The following is a 19,253-nucleotide window of genomic DNA, read 5'->3' as shown; positions in this document are numbered from 1 at the left end:
ATGAATCCTGCTTGTTCCCATCAAATAAAGTTCAAGACTAATCAGCACTCCACTGGAACAAAGGAATAGTGGGACAGATTTCAGCAAACTCCATATGTCCATATGACCTGCTTTTCTAAACACATGCAGGATTGTGACTGGAAAATACTGTGCTGGAAGTTCAGGGATCTGAGTCCTTGGAATAAAGCTGCACCTACATGTTTAGCTCAGCAGCCACTATTAGATGAGATATTGAGAACTTTTTGATGACAGATGGTGTAAAACTCTGTCAGATTGTGGTAGGCATTTACTGGCATTTAACAGTACTTGTCTTCATTAGTTCAGTTTAATGAAGCTGAAGTTACATACAAGAAATGACTTCCTTATCAGGCAATTCATAGCATATATTAGGATTTGAAACAGACTTTACAGCTTTTGTTGCTTGTATAAAAAAAATCAGGTATAGATATTTTATCTATTCCTTCACTCTTGGAATACAAATCTGTGTTTTTTTCAGGTTGAGGATACTTTTTTTTTGTTTGCATAGCGGTTTGGGTCTTAAATGTTTTTTAAGAGCTTCTGCTTTGTGTCTATAATATTAATTATTCATTTTACTTTTATTCCTTTATTTTTTCCCCTTTCTACATGCAAAGAAGTTCTCAATCTTTCTGAGCCTTTGGAATTCATCCAAAGTTTTGGGGAGTTGTTGGCTGTAAAAGCATTCACAAGAGATCTGCAGTGGTCCAGCACAATCTATATTTAGCTAAACTGTTTTGCAACTGTTGAGGGGGAAAGTATGCCAGGTATTCTGTAAATATTCATGGTGCTGTGGACTTGAAATTTTTCACCGCAGAAGTTTAGCCTGGAAATGGCAGCATTTTTCTTGGACCTACTTTAGGATTAAAAAAAGGCTGAATGCCTAAAAGGTCAACAGCCAGGACTTGATTTTCTGCTTAACATTTCTTCTGTTGTGTTGTTTGGGTTTTTTTTTTCCCTTTTTTTTGTCCTTGAGGTGAGATTGCAGGATTCAGTCCTCTTTTGCAGACTGTCACACATGGCATGTTTCTGTTCTTCCTGCTGGAGTGGCTGAGTACAAAGTGCATAGGTGGAAGCAAAGCTTGAATCCAAACTCACTTCATTATACAGCAGGGCAAGTGTGCCACATTCTTGCTTCTGGCATAGGAAGAAGCCTGGGATGTTGTAATGTGAGCTGCTTTATGCATTTCTCTCCCCAGTCCTACTTTTGATGGAAGGCAGTTGAGGACACTGAAGCAATACATAACCCAGGATGCAGAAATCCCTAGAACATCTCTTGGTCCAAGCAATACTGAGACTCTGTCTCTTGATGGGGGCCTTTAAGGTTCATCTTGGCCTAATGTGGTTGGTGGTGTATTGCCAAAAATTGAAAAAGCATTAAAACTGAGAATCTGCTTCTGATTTCAGTGGGTCTGGGAATACTGTACCCTGGTAAAATGAAGAAAAAAAATTTGCTCTTCTAGTGTGTTTTTTATATGCACCATTTCATGCTGCTTTTTCTATTTTTATATTCATATGATAGTGTAAGTGTAGTAAGGAATGAGATTGGCTGAGTTTTTGACAGCCTCTGAGAGCTCCTAAAGGTTATACTTTTGCTTGGATTGTCTAGAAAATTATTTGGTTTCATGAATGGGGAGGGCACCATTCTGAGTAAATCTGAGTAAAAGATTATGACCCCTTCAAAAATGTTATTTAAAAGGCATAATAGCTAGTGTTGTCTTGAGGATCTGGAATGGTTGGGGAGGTTCTTAGAGTGGTATAAAGGATTAGAAAGTCAAAACTAGGACTCTCTTGGAAACTGGAGGTTTTCTAATTTAGGGCAGTTTCCTCCTGGTGTAACTGAATGGCCAAAGGCAGTAAGTTATGGTTTTTCAACATGACCAACACCTGCAAATTGCGAATTCATGTCTGCTCTTAACAACCCACCTGGGAACGCATGCTGCACACATTAGTTGTTCTCTGCTTGAGTCTGTACAGCTCTCTGGAAAGGTTTTGCTCCGAGGAAAGCTGCCAGCTGATACACCAAAGTGCTTCAACGTTCTGGCACAGGGTTCTGAAAGCAATATCAAATGTTATAAAACAATGTAGGCTTTCAGCCTTTCTGAAAACTACTAGCCTTTAAAAATCTCCAGTAGTCTCTTTAAAACGCCAAATGCCAAAGGACAGGTAGAGTGAGTGCTGTAGGAACTAAGCCATAAAACATATTTTAAACCACCCAAATCATGTTTCAGGACTCTTCCCATTTTTATTACAACGGGAAACTAGGTGAAATGGAACCTATCATTCCTCCAGTGCCAGAAATGGGCCACAGATAGATCTAGTGGAGTAACTTCGAGATATTTGGTCCATGATTGAATAAAAATCCCTTTGTAAAAGCTTTTCTCTCTTTTATTTAGCCTCAACACAATGGAATATCTCCCCGAATGTTCAAGGCTTTTATAAGCAAAGGCCACCCAGAATTTTCTTCTAATAGACAACAAGACGCACAGGAATTTTTCCTACATCTTATAAATCTAGTAGAGGTGAGAAAATCTGAATTACTGCTTCTTTTTCTGGTTATATTAGACAATGAAGGCAAAACTGTTACATGAGCAGCTCATTTTTTACTTGCACTATTTTTAGCCTTAGATACGTAGAAGATGGGACTAATTTAAATGTATTTTGTTTTAGAAACATTTGCTTTTTAAATTCTTCCTCTTCTTTACTTCAGACTCTTTCATGACCATGAACAGGGCCAGTGCTGCTGCTAAAAAAAATAAAGAGGTCAAGCATCACTGTACAGGCTATAAGTTTTATAAACATATGTGACCTTTTAAATTGCTGTTCTTGTTTACCATATTACAGTCTGTCATGGAATATTAATGGATTGGGTATTATGATTATTATTGTTATTGTTCCAAATATATATAATTGTTGGGAGCAAATTAATTACCCTGTCCAGCTGTTTTACAAATCCCAGCTGTATGGCATTGAATCATGGAAGGAGGGATTTCCCTGCTGAAAGCAGAGTGGCTATTTGTCAGTTGAGTATTCCTGTGCAAAGCTTTAGTTCCACCAAGCTCCAGCTCAGTGCTGTGTGTAAAGGAATCATACTGTGAATTTTAATGCTGTCTTTCTGAAAAGAAATATACAAATACATGCAGTTTTGATGTAAAGCATTTCTTGTCTACCCTTCCTCCCTCGTTTTCCCATTTTCCCCAAGAATCAAGGGTGTTTATTCATGTGTTCAGTCTCTAGATGAAGTTACTCACATTTGTATGCATAATATTCCACATACCTAAATGCATGTACTGATTATAGGGTGGTTAGAAGACACTTTTCTGTTTCTTGCCTGATAACAGACATTAACATGAACAACAAAGAGGAGGTATATTATTTGCATGACATTCCCATCTAGATAATGGACTACAAGTTGCTTGTTCTGTTTCAGTACATATTCAGAGGGGTAGGAGCTCCTCTGTTTGCTGAGAGGATGCTCCATGTTATTTATCTGAGCTTTCTGTCTTTACTGTAACTTGCCACCTTCCTACCTTCTTCTGTTTGCCTTCACTCAGTCACGTTCTTTGGGTACATACCCTGCAAGTTCCTGTGTGTAGAAAGATGCTGCTGTGGATACAGAAATTGTGGACTTCAGTGGTTTTCTCTCTATTGAGTGCCACAGCTCTGCATCCAGTCCAGTGTGAGCCGAGCTGCCAGATCAGTATCTTCGTGCTTGCCTTAAAACAACCAGCAGCCTTGGGGTTTTCTGACCATTTTGATGATCACCACAGAAGTGATTTGGTCTAATATTCCTTTCAGAGGAACCCTGTGGGTTCAGAAAACCCCAGTGATGTTTTCCGGTTCCTGGTGGAGGAGCGCACGCAGTGCTGCCAGTCCAGGAAGGTGCGCTACACGGAGAGGGTGGACTACATCATGCAGTTACCTGTGGCCATGGAGGCAGCAACAAACAAAGGTAAAGGAACAAACTGCTCTGTTTGACCCGGGAATGTGCCACACTGTGCCCAGAGATCCCCACCAGCACTGAATCTGCTTTGTCCTGGACAGTGAAACAGTTTGTGAAAACTTCTTCATTGTAAAAAAGGAACTGAACATACTAATGAATATCTTTTAAAAACACACCCAAAAAAAAGCAAAACAAAACTACCAAAACCCCAAATCTACTTTCTGTTCTTTAGCAGCAGATTATAAGATCTAATATGGTGATAGAGAATAGGGTATAAGATAGTTTGTCATCTATAAATCCAAAACACAGAATTTGGATGTTCTGGGCTTTATGGGAGGAGGAACAGAGGATGCAGTGTTGGATGTTGATTTAATAAACAGGAGTGTTTTTTCATGCCTGTGAAAAGCACGCTTATTTTTGAAGGAGAAAATGGTCCAGGAGGTTTGAGGACTTGGAGCAGGAGGGAGGCACTGACAAGTTGTGGTTGCCCGTGCAATCAGTGCTGAAGAGCCTTTCGGAGTAGCATAATAAATGTATGCTTGAGATAGAAGTGAATGGGACATTGCAGAAACACGAAGGGAGATGTGCCTCTGATTTCCTACATAATCTGAACATTTAAAATATTTTAAAACTGTGGATACTGAAAAGCTTTCAGCAGAGAAATTTTCCAGCTTTCCAGCATGCTGTGAAGTTTTCCTTTCTCACGCAAGCTAGCTGAAAACAGTGTAGAGGTTTTCGTAAACCGAGACTTTATCTCACTGGTGCAAACTTGTTATGCACAGTCTTGTTATGGTACACTGAAGAAAATATTTTGAAATGGGTGTCATAGCATTCAGCCAGTCACTCTGAGAGCTGGATGGTCAAGTGACCAATAGCCTTACACATTCTTGTAAACCAAGTTGTATAAATGAGATTGTAATTAATTAAATAGTCCCATTTTATCCTGGACTTGAACTCTGTGTCAGTGTTCTCGCCGTCCCCGGTACAACAGCGACATAAAACCAGAAGGATCTATTTTGCTTGTTTGATGAGATCCTATGAAATCCCACAAGGCAGAGAATTTCTACCTACTTTTTACCTAGCCCACAACTCCTTACATTGGACAAGAAGTTTAGGAGAACTTTGCATTCTTTGTTCACCAGTTTCAGTGATGACTCTGTTGCTTATAAAAGAACATGTTATTTCCAGGTAATGACTCAGGAGACAGATTAGTTTGTGAATTTACCATATGGCACTGCTCAGCTTGCCAGTGTCAAGACAAGATCATACATAATCTTGGCCTGTCTAAAAAGTCAGATGACACAGATAGACAGCAATAACTTTCCAACTCAGATTGAGCTCTGATAAAGTGGGTAGGTGGTGTTACTGTTCACACAGAATTTTGGCTGTCATGGCAAAGTTTTCATTGCCTGTTGCCTGGTATTTCTAGTTCTGCCTTTTCACCATGAACAAAAACCTTCAAACAGAGATGTTCTAAGTGTAGCTCCTGACCCCAGTGCAGACAAAAAGATTTGATGTCTAGTTAAAAGCATGTAAACCTTTCATTGCTAAGTAGATTTTTGCATTTCTAAAACTTGCAAAAATAGGCCTGCTGAGGAACATATAACCATGACAATGTTCATTAGCTAGTGTTGTGTGTATTTCTCAGATGAATTAATTGCCTATGAATTGAAGAGGCGAGAAGCAGAAGCTGCAAGGAGACCTCTGCCAGAGCTGGTCCGTGCCAAGATCCCATTTAGTGCATGTCTGCAGGCCTTTTCTGAACCAAGCAATGTAGAGGATTTTTGGAGCAGTGCCCTTCAAGCAAAATCTGCAGGAGTTAAGTAAGTGTGTGTCTGGCTGCCCGTTAGAAACTTTGCTTATCTTGTTGCCTGGACATGGTGCAGAGAGAAACACACAAATGCCACAGAGCTCTGGCATCACATTAGTGATGGGGTTCATCAATGTGATGTGCAGATCATGCCTTGCAAGAGTTGTAATGATGAGTTGAGCAGGAAATAAGTTGTTCTCAGTGGTCAGACTCCAAGAGTTGATGCAGTCTGGTAGTTGAGAGCTTGAACTTTAAATGCTTGTAGGGTTGGGTCCTGTGTGTCAACATCTCACTCAGTGTGCATGAGGTACTGAGATCGGTGCTGCTGGGGATTGTGTTGCCTGATTTCAATGAGTTGTGTTTCTTGTTCGTCCCAGGACTTCCCGTTTTGCTTCATTTCCTGAGTACTTAGTGGTGCAGATAAAGAAATTCACTTTTGGCCTTGACTGGATACCCAAAAAGCTTGGTATGTACTTGTTTTATTTACCTTTCTAGCCAAGATAATCAATAAAGTGTGCACACTATAATGAGGACCTGACTCAAGTCTTTAAGGTTGTACTGTGAAGATCCTAATTGAATCTTCTTTCCCTTTGTGACAAAGTAAACCAATCCATCAGGTCTGTGCAGCAAAAACACAGTTTCATGTCATCTGAGCTAGTTAAATTGTGCTTTAGCGTTCCAAATTTCACCAAGAACTCTTTTGCTGTTCCTGTACCTTGAGTACCAGAGTTCCCTCTCTGAAGGGGTAGGTTGTTTTGCTGGCTGCAGAAGCTTAGCTCATTTCTCTGCTTTTGTAGATGTTTCTATAGACATGCCAGATTTCCTGGATATCAGCCACCTTCGGGCCAGGGGGCTCCAGCCAGGAGAAGAGGAACTCCCAGACATTGCTCCTCCCATTGTCATTCCTGATGACCCAAAAGGTATTTACTGACTTGTTCTCCCCTTTCCTCTTAGCACACAGGGATCATCTTTAATCTTCACCATTTGGAGCTATGAACAAAAAAACAGCTCTGTATTTCTGTAATTGAAGATTCTACAACACCCCACAGCCTTTTTTTCTCCCTACTGGACAACCCTAGTTCTTCCAGCTTTTCTGTTTTCAGGATTTATTGTAGAATCACAGACTGTTTTGGGTTGGAAGGGATCTTAAAGATCATCTAGTTCCAACCCCCTTGCCATGGGTAGGGACACCTTTCCCTAAGAGGTTTGATAGTTGATGTTGTTGTCCTTGACTCTCTCCTTGAACCTTCAGTGCGTGCCCATGACTCCCTTGCAGTAAAGTCACTGTGCACTTCCCAGGTCCAGCCCTGTACAACAATACTTAAGACACAAAAGACTACAGTTTAAGATAACAGCTTTCCAGGCGTTGAGTAAGACTCTAAATTTTATTCATTTTTAAAATACAAGAATTGTTAGGCCCTAGCAGCTGTGCCTGCATGCACAGTCCTCTTTGCATGTACATGGGCTGCACAGCCCATTGAAAAAAGCTCTGTCTCAAGGAGATGATGGCAAACAGCTTACTATAGTATTTGTAGAGCAGAAAGAAAGAGGAGTGATTAACATGCTATGCTGCGTTTTCTTTTCCTTAAGTACTGGTTTTTTTATGCTAAAGTTCAGAAAAAAGAATATTAAATATCCTCCTTCTTTATTCCCTGGGTTTCCCTGGAGAATAAAATGGTTTTTAGCAAGTAAAATCATGTTTTTATGGCGTGACCTTAGACCCAGGTGGTTACACTTTCCTCCAGATGACTGAAGTTTGACTGCCTCAGCATTTAATATGAAGCCAGTAATGCAACTGCTCTCATGACATGATTGCCCCATTTGCTTGGATATTTATGATAGTGGTGGCATAATACCATGCTGTATGCATGTGAAAGACAGCTACTACCTGAAATTGTGTGCAGAGCAAGGACATGACAGAATTCAATTCTCTAAAGGTTTTAATTTCATCCCTTATCTATATAAGTTCCTCACAAAGGCCTGTTCCTTCTTACTGTCTTGCTGAATGGACTGACCTAGTTTTAGTGTAAATTCATGGGTGATGGTACTTTATTTTTAACAGATTCTTGCTTAGGTCAGCCATCAGCTTTATTTCCTACTGGTTTATAGTACCAGTGACACTTTGCTCTGAGCTGAGTTATGGAAAAAAACTACTGAGCAGAAACATCCCTGCTCTAATTCATGGCAAAAACATCAGGGAGGTAAGGATGAAACTGCCCTGTCTCCATGAGGTCAAATATTTCTGTGAGTTTAAAACTATGGAATTGTTTTACCCATATGGATCTACTTAACCTTCATAGAAGTCCTGTTTTTTTTCCATTGTTAATTTTCAGATCGCATGACGAACCATTTCGTGGAGTGTACGTATCTCATTTTTCTACTGCTTAAAATATTGTTATGCTTTTGCTTAGCTAATGGCTTCTCTGTCCTCACAGAGATGCAGGAAGCCTTACCCTGCATGCTCACAAACAAAAGCTGATTTCAGTGCTTGTTCAATGTTTACTTCCATGTGCGCAGGACTCTCTTAAGGAGTCAGTGTAGCCAGAATATGAGCTGCTCCTCTACCTGCTGCTCCTCAGGAGGTTCTTGCAGTTCTGGGGGTCACAACCACTTGATCCTGGCTCCCTCTGGACTCTGACCTCATGTAAAGCTGTCAGACACTGTCATTCAGAGGCTGCCAGATCTGGCAGCTGTTGTTTCTCAAACCTGCAAGATCCTGCCTCTGAGAGATGCTTGGTTTTGGCTGCCATCTCCAGCTGAGCTCAGCACCTGACTTCCTTACCCCTTGAAATCCACTGCTGAGGTTTTTTAAAATAAATAAAGTCCCATAGGAATTCATCAAGACTTAATGACATATGTGGGCATCTATGTCTCTACTAAGACAAAAGATTATCAGTAAGTCCAGAACAACTACTGTAATGGTTTGTACAAGGCTGTTTTCTGATGACTGTGGGTTTATTGAAGTACTAAACCAAATCCAAGCAATATGTACTGTAATATATGGCACCATGAGTAACAATAAAAAATATTATACAATGGATGAAATTCGACTTTCATATTTTAGAAGGTCCTTTCTTGTAGCCCTAGATATTGATGAGTCCTCAGTTATGCAGCTGGCAGAGATGGGCTTTCCTTTGGAAGCATGTCGGAAGGCTGTGTACTACACGGGCAACCTGGGTGCTGAAGTTGCTTTCAACTGGATCATTGCACACATGGAAGAACCAGGTCAGTGACTGGAAGGTGTAAGTTAAACTCAGCTCCTGGTTGTGGATTTTGGCAGTCAGTAGAAATTTTATAATGTGTGACAGAGAAACAACGGCCCCCCCTTCCCCACCTGGGAAACCTGGAGGTGTGAGTGAATTTTCCTAAGCTGCTCCTGGGATGTGCAGATCTTGACCATTATGTGGTATCCTCTGCCTAGAAGAAGACAACAAACTAAGCTACACCAGAAGTCCTGTCCTCACCACTGGTGTGGGCCAGCTCTGTTTCCACCCTTTGGCTAGGTCCGTGCTGCTAAGGGGGAAGCTGACTTGGGACCAAGTGTAAGTACAAAGAATCCCTGTGGTTTGGATGCTTTTCTTCCATATCAGCCTTCTCTAGCTCAGGCTGGAGCATTCATGCCATACTTGGGCTGTCTAGTGATGGACAGGGCTGCTAGATGTTCTCCACTTCCTGTGTTTTCATCCATGCGAAGTTTGGACTCATGATTCAGCACTGAGTGCACCTGAGTACTCCCTTGCCAGAAAACTCCAGATTTGGTTGAATTCATGCTTCACCATGGGCTTTTGTGTTGCTTGTGTAAATGGGGAATGAGTTTCACTTGGACTTAGCTGACATTTTCAGATATGGAGTCAGTTCATTTTACGTCCATGCACTGGGTTGTCTATTATCCTGGTTCTGTCATTGCTTCCATACCAATCTTTGCTGCTTTCCTGCAGTTTCACTTCTGCAACATACCAAGTTATTCCAGTCTGCTCAGTGTGAGCATGTGGACCTGTATATTTTGTAGAGTGCCCATTCATTTTGTTGTTTTTAAGGCTTTTCACACATCTAGGTCTGAATTTAGATGCCAGTGAAATGAACTTACGTTGATTTCAGGACTGCTTTTCAGGTGTGTGTGTTGTTTGTTTGTGTTTGTTTTTGACTTTCCAGTTCAGTGAGGCAAAAGAAGGAACTGATGAATGTTTGTTTGTTCCAGACTTTGCTGAGCCATTGGTCATACCTGCATTTGGAGAAGTTGCTTCCAGTGGGACAGCTGCTTTAGGAGCTGTAGGGCTAGATAACCAGCCTCCTGAAGAGATGGTTGCAATTATCATTTCCATGGGATTCCAAAGGAATCTAGCGATTCAGGCACTGAAGGCAACAGTGAGTTTGTGGGTTATTGGTAGCACTGGGGTTTTGTTTCATGTTCTGTGCTTTGTGCATGCATGTGCTCAGATGCCTTGGAAATGTGTCTAAAAATCCAGTTAGTGGATGATGGGCCTGGAACTATCCTGGCAAAGTGTGGGATGCCTGACTTCTCTGGGTTGGGGAAGGTGGTTTGTGTGTTTCACTGGAATGTTGAAGTGTGGAAGACAGTGAAGAAAACTTGCCTGCTTTTACTACCTGTTGAAAAATAACCTGGATGCTTAGATACTGTGTGTCTGCAAGATGAGAACATGAGGCAGTGGGCCTTAGCTGTGGGATTATTTCTTTTCCATCTGTCAAGCTTTTGCAGTCTGTTTGCTGAATACTATTTTCCAGGGAGACAGAGGTATCTTACAAGTTTTAAGTGCTGTTAACACGATCCTTACACTGTTCAAAGGCTGATGAGTGGCAACATGATGATAGAGAGTATATTAAAGGCTGCCCTTTTGATTGTTTGACTGGCAGAACAATAACTTGGAGCGTGCACTGGAGTGGATCTTCAGCCACCCTGACCCTGAGGAAGAGAGTGACCCTGCTTTGGACACGATGGATATGGAGAACAATGCTAATGCCAATATCCTTGCAGAGACAGGGTCAGAGGGACCCAGGATCAAAGATGGGCCTGGAAGTAAGTTCTGCTTCAGCTTAGACCTGGTTGTCATTTTGTTGCGTCACACCCACCACATTCATAGAGCTCCTTCCTGTTTAGAAAGTAGTTATTGTGGGGTTTCTTGGATATGATCCAGACAATTTATTTCCAGTCTTCTTTCTGGGGCTGAATCCAGCTCTGTGGGCTGCTGAGTTCTGTGGGCCATGTTTGCTCAGGAAACTCTTTCCTTGGACTCACTGAATAACCCAAGTCCAAAGTTCCTTGCTACTAGAGCATATAAGCCTCTCCTGGCCTAGGTTTACTTTTTGTTCTGTTGCTATAAGATAAAAAGACAAAGAAAAGCTAGAATGTTTAAATTTTCAGAGGCTGAGCATCCTAAAGACAACACTGCTGTTACAGACCACCTGAGTTTCTGTCCTCCTGTGGTCTGCTGGGCAGTTTGATAATCCCTTTAACCAAGTTCCTTATTCACAATACGACAGGTATAGTCACTGCCTGCGTGTTTTGTTTTGTTTGGTTGAGATTCTCTGTCATACTGCTGCTAAATAAACCACAAGATGGGGCTAATGTACAGCAGGCAAAGTTGAGAAGTAGGCAAAGAACCTCCTGGGGGTGTCACAGCACTGGAGTACAAAGCTCGGTGGCGGTGCTAAGGATATCAGAAAGCTTTTTGAAGGGTCTTTGGTGCCCAGTTCTAATGACTGTAGTATGTTCTAAACTTATACCTCTGATCTTGAATGTAAAGGTCTAAGGCAAAAAATTAACAGACAATTTGATTTCTCTGTCTGTGGTTGCTACTGTTACATTAAAAATACCAACCTTAAGTCTTTTGGAGACATGGGAAACATTGATTATCGTTAGGTTAACAAAAGCCCCAAACTTGGAATAATTATTTTTTGTGGTACTTAGCCTTTATAGACTGAGACCCTTTACTGAGAGCCTGAAATCCTGATAATCAACATGATTCTGTAAAATAGCTCCAGAAAGCCCTCTCCACCAAAATCCAGGCCCATGTCCTTATGCAATATCGTGAAAGAAGGTACCCTTTTCCTTTTAGTGCTAATTTGGGTGAATGGCATGAATGGGTGGGGATCAAGAACCAGTGCTGAGTTCTCCAGAGACTTTAAGCACAAAAATTGTCCTTGTGTTAAAGGAAGAGCTTTCTTTCCTGTCCTCTCTTTTATGGGCTGCTGAAATACAAACTTCTGGGTTGTCTTGATTTATAGGGGGTCTGTGATCACACGTATAGGCATAGCTAATTTGTGTGCAGAATGAACTCCCTGTTTGGCACTTTCTGTGGTGCTCTCTGTGAATTGGGAATGAATCTGCTAGTTTTTTCCTAGTAGGGGCTGTGATCACAGCCCTGCTGTATGTGCACAGGTCTGTGTGAGTTTGATTTGGATTGATTTGATGTTTGACAGTGAATCTGACCACTAGTTAAATTTGGAACATGCTGCAGTGTTAACAGAAACTGAGTTTGGGGATGCAGAGTCTGAGCTAGGAGTGCTTAGCTGCTTCTCCAGTATTAGAAAGAACATTTCCCCTGGAGTCATATTGCAGTGTTAGCAGTAAAGGACTCAGGGTGCCATTTATGTTTCTTAAAACAGGATATGAGCTGTTTGGGTTCATCAGCCACATGGGAACATCCACAATGAGTGGCCACTACGTTTGTCATCTCAGAAAGGAAGGAAGGTGAGTGCAGCTGAGAGAGACACATGGCATGAGCAAATGTTTGATTTGAAGCATCTGTACAGAGCAGGGCATGCTCATGGCAGACAACACAGGCTGTTGCCATCTGTAGGTTTCCCACCAAAAAAATGAAAATTGTCACAGATATGATGAGTCAGTTCTGATCCCACTGAAGTCTGTGGTGAAATGTACCACTGGCTCTCCTGTGCTTGCCATTCCAAATCTCTGCTCAGTTTGGGGCATTGGTTCTGTATCTGCCGTAGTTTGTCTGAGCTCTCCCCAACTTCCCTTTGTTGCCCATCAATAGAAACCTGTGGGACTATGGGCTGATACTGGTGTTGCTGGTACTGTGGTGCTGATCTTGGCTGTGATGTTTTATATGCTCACATTATTTGACATTGGAAATCCCTGATTTTCCTTCATTTGGGCTGTAACTACACATGCCTCTGCACATCCCTCCTCCTTTTCAATTCTTGACTCTGCCAGTAAACCTGGTTCGGCTGTTTCTCTGATCCTTTGTTCTTGTTGCAGTGCCTAATTTTAGATTTTAAGCTCTTTGAAGTTTGGGTCTGAGAACCTGTGATGATTTTTATACACATGGAATGTAATCAATCCTGTTTTCCTTTCAGATGGGTGATCTACAACGACCTTAGAGTCTGTGCCTCAGAACGACCTCCCAAAGACCTGGGCTACATTTATTTTTACCACAGGATACCAAGTTAGGCCTCAAATCTATCACCTGGCCTTAAGAAGCCATAAGCCTTTTTAACCTGCCCAAAAAAGCAAACAATAAAAATCTAAACCAAACAAAAGACCCCTAACCCTTGGACTGCCAAAAAGCAAAGGAAAACATGGGATGTTTATAGTGTATTTAAAAACAATCATTTGATGCCGCCTTAAGTGTTAGACGGAAGATTTCTATTAGGTGCTCTATAGGACATTGTTTTAAATTTATACACCTTACAGGCCACATGGATTTCTGGTGGAGTTTGCAGCTAGTGTGTGGAGAATATGGAAGCTTCAGTGTTGAGCAAAAATAGCCCAGTTCAGCCCAGCTCCTGCCTGTTCTGTCCGTGCATCCTTTGAAGACCACAAACAAATCTTTGTGTCTTTGGGAGCCAGTGTTTCCATCCAGAGTCCAGACCACTCAGAGAAATCATTTGAAAGGAGGGGGTTTGTGGCTGTTCTTCAAAGCAGAATGTCTTGTTTCAGAGATTATTTTCAGCGCAGTGAGAAAAGGCAGCTGAAGTTGTATCTGTTGGAATTCAGTGGTACAGTGTCTTGATTTCACTTTTCCATGCATAAGCCTAAGAGACTAATGGAGACAGGAGCAATCTCCTGTCAGTGCCCTGTACATTTTTTGCCAAAGAGAAATTTTATTTTTGCAGACAAAGGTCTCTTCATCTTTACTTGAATGTTTATTTTGCAAGTTCTTCCAACAGATTCAGGATTACAGATGGCTAAAAGCAGCAGAATTTCTGACTATGAAATTAAATGCACACCCTCAGGAAAGGCAAGGGTATTATTTAAATTTTGTTTTCTTATGGGGGTGGTAAAGAAGGATTTAATGTCCCATTATATTTATGTCAGGGAAATTTGTATCTAGACCACTCATATGCCATTAGAAATCAACTTCCTGACAAAGTACTCGCGGTGCAATCCTGCTTTCTGCTAAGATTGCTTAAATACTGACTTTCATATCTGAGTGGAGGAAATTGCTTAGTAAATTTGCTGATTTATTGACTTACCCCTCTCTCCCTCCCTTAAAAAACCAAACCAAAACACCAACAACCAACAAGAACAAAAAACAAACAACAAAAAAACCCCTTGAACTGGTATTTCCAGTTTCTTTAAACTTGCAAATGCACCAATAATCTGATCTCTTCAACAGACACCTTCTAAAAGGTGTTTGATATCTCTGGCAGGGATGATGGGGTGGGTAGGCAGGGGCTGGCCTTTCCTGTCTTTTTTTTTTTTTTTTTGGTGTTATTTAAGTGTTTTCCACAGGTGAGAATACATATGTGGATTTTAAAATTATATTTGAAAACACTCATTGTAGAAAAATTACAATGGTGAGTGCAAAACCTTTCATGATTCTGAAAAAAGAACAAACCCAAAGGTTCAGAGTGTTGGACACTGCTTAGGAGCTGTTGCTGGAGTTGCCTTGTACAATGTTACCAAGCCTTCAAAATAAATTGCAGCAGTCAAAAAAAAAAAAAAAAATCCCTTTTTGCAGAGTGCAGAAGAGCCAGAGTGGTGTCATTACATTTTCTATGCAGTTAGTGCCTGCAAGTTTAATAGCAAAATTCAGGCAGCTCCACACTACAGAAGAGAGCCCAAATCAAACACCTGGTTACGAGAAGGGCATTTTAGTTTTTCACAGTGTCTGGGGAAAAATAATCCTCCCTCTGGTCATAAAGCCTCACACAGAGCCAAAAAACACTGTTGATATTTTAATCAGGTTTTGATCTTAAAATATTGTGAGAGAAATTCCAGTGCAATAATTCTGTAGAGTGTAAAGGTGTGTACTTGCTGGGAAAGCTCCCTGCACTTAGTGCTCTTATTGACACATTAGTGCAGTGTCCTAGAACATTAATAAGTGGCCCCTGTGAGATTCAGCTGCCTTGTAATTATTGAGCCACTAGTTCTGGATGAAATAAAAGCTGCCAGTAATTTCTTTCCTTCTTCCAGAATTTGAATATTTGAGGACTTCACCAGAAAGTGGCAGGTTTGAAAATGGGATCAGCAAATTATGCAGTGATACATCTTCTATTTAAAGTGAAAGAGCAAAACTTCTATGTATCTGTGGTTTTTTAAATTCTGGCAGTAGAAAAAGGAGAAAAGGCCTTTTTTTACCCCCTTCCTTTAGTTTTTGAATTTTTTTTTTAAATTCCCAAGTATATTCCAAGGAAATTCAACGCAACAGCTTCCCCCTTGCCTCGTGAACTTTAAGGGCTATCTATAAACTACCAAGATCTGGTGGCTGCCGCCTTTTTATTTAGAAATGTTGGGTAAATAAAGGCCAACAGAGTAACTCCCATGTTCATTATCCAGCTGGAAGCATGGCTGGTCTCCTAGGATCAAGGATGGAGCTGGAATCTCACAAACTAATTGGTGCATCCCAGTGGTGGGGCTGCCTGGTCTCGGGAGGCACACTTGGAAGGTGATAAACTGGAAGTGGTGGTTGAAAGGGGAGGGCCCTTGGCTGGCTGTGGTGAGTGAATTGGAGCAGCTCAGATCCTGGAGTTCTTTTCTGTTCATCACTTCTGTGTTTTGCCTGCCCAAACCAAAGTTAGTCAGGAGTGCAGGGAGCAGTTTAGGGAAAGGATTACAGGTTTTCTAAAATTTAGCAGTTAAAAATATGTTAGAAGTTCTTCAGTCAGGTGCTTGAGGAACTACTTTATTCTCTCCCAAAACAGTGACCTCCCTCCTTTTTTCAAGTGACCGGTTAAGTCGTCTCCCTTTTGTGATGGGTTTTATGTGAAGAGCATCATGAACCTGGAGAAGCAGGATGTTAACTCCTGACTCCTCAGCCTAATGTGGGGGAGAGGAGTTTTGGTGGGTTTTGGTTTTTTTTAAACTTCAGCATTGCAGAAGCCCACTCAAACAGACTGTACTGAAGAGAAGACTGATCTTGAGGCTGTGCCTGCTACAATCTGAATGTGCTGAATCGTGCCAGGCCAGGTCTGAGGGCACAGCCTGGGCACACTCCCTGTGTCTGAGTGCTGGAGGAGCTGCTGGGGGCTTGGTGAGCTGGGAGCTTCTTGACAAAAAGGAATGGAGGAAAAAGAATCACTGTGAGCTATTTGAGACAATCTAACCTGAGAATTATGGCAAGCCAGGAGCTGGCAGTAAATAATGCTCTTATTTCTCAGACTTATTTTTACTTTTTTGTATAATACATTTAGGTTAGGAGATAGGAAGGAAGAAAAACGAATCAACTTTTCCTTGATTTCCTCTTCTGCTCTCATTCCTGGCAGCATGCTGGATCCAGTAGACTCCTCATTCTGAGACACAATCTCCAGTCTCCAAAACACATGTAGACACAAACTCCTATTTAATCTTCCTAGCTAAAGTATAATTAGGATAAAAAATAATTTATTCAGAGCTGTGGTTTTAAAACAAATGTAGATGTTCCTGAACTCCAATCACTTGTAACTCTACTGGGTTCAGTGCCGTTAACTCTGACTGACTTTGGTGTAAGTGAAACCAACATCAGCCCAGTTCTTTGACTCAGGCAGCCTCCACCGGGTCACAACACACATTCAGAGAGTGGATGCATCCAGAACTCATTAGATTTCTTTAGAAACCTCTCCAATTGATTCCTGTTGTTCTCCATCCTGGCAGCAGCCATTTTTATCCTCTTTGCTGTTTTCATGCATTGGAAGTCTATGCAAAATATGTAACTGGACATTTTATTGTTTTTCCTGTCACCCTTCCTACCTTAATGGCTGAGATTGGTGTCTGATTTCTACTCACTCTTCAGTGGTTTTACTGTTGTATCCTGGAAATGTCTGTCCTGGTTTACTTTGCACCATTCAGAGTTGTTTGCTTGAAGCACTGTTAACTTTCTGGAGAGTATTCATCTGAGATGAGAAAGGCTGTGAATGACATTGTTGCAACTGTTTTAAATTAAAAGAAATATTCTCACATCTGGTGACTGTGTGGATTCTTGCTTCTTTATTCCTGTCTGAACTGAACAGGAATAGACAGAATGTGTTTTGATGCTGCCTCTCACTCTTTGTGGTAACATTTGGTGTTTTACTTGAAAAAACCCTGCATAGGGAACAGAGAGGTTTGTGAGAGTCTCGATTTCTTGTGACTCCTGGCATGTCTGTGGATTTAAAAAAATAAAATCCCCGAGCCCTGAGTGGTTATACAACATGGCAAAAAATAGAAAACAGGTCTTAAGTTAGATTGGTTTGTTTGTTTTTAACTTTTAGACCTGTTGATGTTCTTTGATCACAAGAGTTGGCAATGTTTGTGTGGAATAGTGCTGTCATTTCACCCCAAATTTCTGCTTTATCACAGTCTGTAATTCCTCATATTCACTTAGAAATTTCTTCTGCTGCTCAGTAAAGGAGAAGTCTGTTTTCCTCATGTGTAAGGACTTCACATAGAAATGTGACTATTGGGACTCTGGTAGATGCAAGAGTAGGCTGAAAAAGAAGACTGAGGGATGACAACTTTTTATCACAGGATTACAGGACCAGCAGCTGGAGGAGACGTAAGAGGTAAAGCTGCTGGGCTCAGTGACACTTCTTGGCATAGAAGTAGAGGACATGTGATGTGTTGAATGATAAGAAATGTAGAGATGGTTCGGCTTCTGAGGTCTAAACTTAATGATCTGTTTTGATTTCTCTCCTATCACAGATATCCTTTGTGACCATGGCAACTCAAGACACACTGTTCACACCACTTGTGGCAACTGGAAGAGGTGGGAGAGTGGCTCCCTGTACAAGCTAATGGGCTCTGTTCAGAATTTCCAGGAATTTCCTGTGCCTGCTAGCTTTTGCAGACTGTTTGTGGGAGGTAGTATTGGATAACTGACAAGTTACCACCCTCTGCTCCCCCTCACTGAAGTGGGAAGTAGCACCTTTGTGTCCCTCAGGTGTCCTACAAGCTTAACCTGAAAAAGAGAAGCACTGACAGCCATGGTGGAAGACAAATGCCGTAAAATTATTGCATACAGTTACTGCATGACTGACAGCTGTTTGGAGGGGGCGATTATGTTTTCAGATGTCTTTACCAGTGATTTTGAGCAGTTTTTTATGTTGATTTGGTACTGATGCTTTTCTCCCACTGTCTTTGGCTTTAGGATAGCAGTGCTATGTTCCTGGTCTGGGTTCCCTATGGAGCACACAGCTAAAGGATTTTCCTGCTGCTGCTTTGTCAGTGTGTTTGAGCAAAAAGGACTAACCTAACCTTAACATCTGCCAGCAAAACACACCAGTGTCAAGAGCCCACAATTAATTTCATCCTAACGTAAGGGTTAGCGGGGTTTCAGTGTCTGTTCCCTTTTGTTCCGTGGTGGAAGGTTCTGGATAAAGCCATGGGCAGACAGTTGGTTTTTCTGACAGAGCTTTCCTTCTGCAGGCAAGCTGTGGCTTCTGTTTGTTTTTCTGGAGCAGCCCACATGTCCATGGAGAGAGTCTTTCTTTTTCTGTAGCCCTGTGCTGTCACTGTCACAGCCCCTCACTGGCTGTCAGCTTTTCTGTCCACAGCAGCACACAGAAATTTTTGTCCCTCATGTCTGTGCTTATGTTGGTGTCTCACAGCAAAAACACAGAGTAGGAATGACATCATCCTTGTCAGCACTTTCACCTCATCCCATGAAAGACAGAACTGAAAAGCGCTGAGAGCCAACTCCTACGGTGGTATTTGGGAAATTGCTTGAGTAGTGATTTCAGTCACTGCATCTTGGCTTTGGTTTTCATAAAAGCTGTTTTGTGGTATTACTGCTTCTGTTTTAATTATTGCATGGTCTTCAGAAAAAATGCATATCTACTTTTTTCCTGTTTTTCCTCATATGGGCTGTATGTACAGAACCCTTTGGGCCAGGCCTCAGCTGGTATAAATTCCAGTTGTAAGTATAATTGATCAACATGCCGAAATAAAAATCAATTCTAAAAATAACTCTGCCTCAGAGTAACAATGAATTTAGGAAAAATGAGAACAAAAGCATCTTTTGGACTTAGCTTTTTAGCAGAGAAGTATGTTCACTTTGTAAACAATAGGATAGAAGACATTGAAAAAATCCTTTCAGTTGGAGACTTAGA

General features: G+C 41.3%; 1 protein-coding gene across 4 annotated transcripts in view; it reads left to right on the top strand.

The window, feature by feature from the left end:
- Window positions 1-19,110, top strand: part of USP13 (ubiquitin specific peptidase 13) — a 52,166-nt gene extending 33,056 nt beyond the window's left edge. Inside the window, exons 11-22 of one of the 4 annotated variants that reach the window (XR_004242239.1) lie at window positions 2,412-2,537; window positions 3,814-3,967; window positions 5,607-5,781; window positions 6,146-6,234; window positions 6,566-6,688; window positions 8,102-8,128; window positions 8,850-8,993; window positions 9,967-10,133; window positions 10,641-10,803; window positions 12,393-12,477; window positions 13,104-17,708; window positions 17,848-19,110. Coding sequence is in view for 3 of the 4 variants with exons in the window: in XM_032120278.1 (XP_031976169.1) it covers window positions 2,412-2,537; window positions 3,814-3,967; window positions 5,607-5,781; window positions 6,146-6,234; window positions 6,566-6,688; window positions 8,102-8,128; window positions 8,850-8,993; window positions 9,967-10,133; window positions 10,641-10,803; window positions 12,393-12,477; window positions 13,104-13,197 (1,347 nt within the window). In the remaining variant the exon portion in view is untranslated. The other 3 variants (XM_032120278.1, XM_032120279.1, XM_032120280.1) reach the window with 3 other exon arrangements.
- The last annotated feature ends 143 nt before the right edge of the window (window positions 19,111-19,253 follow it).

This window comes from Corvus moneduloides, chromosome 10, assembly GCF_009650955.1.
Source record: "Corvus moneduloides isolate bCorMon1 chromosome 10, bCorMon1.pri, whole genome shotgun sequence".
NCBI lineage: Eukaryota > Metazoa > Chordata > Aves > Passeriformes > Corvidae > Corvus > Corvus moneduloides.
This window is presented reverse-complemented; position numbering and strand designations above follow the sequence as displayed.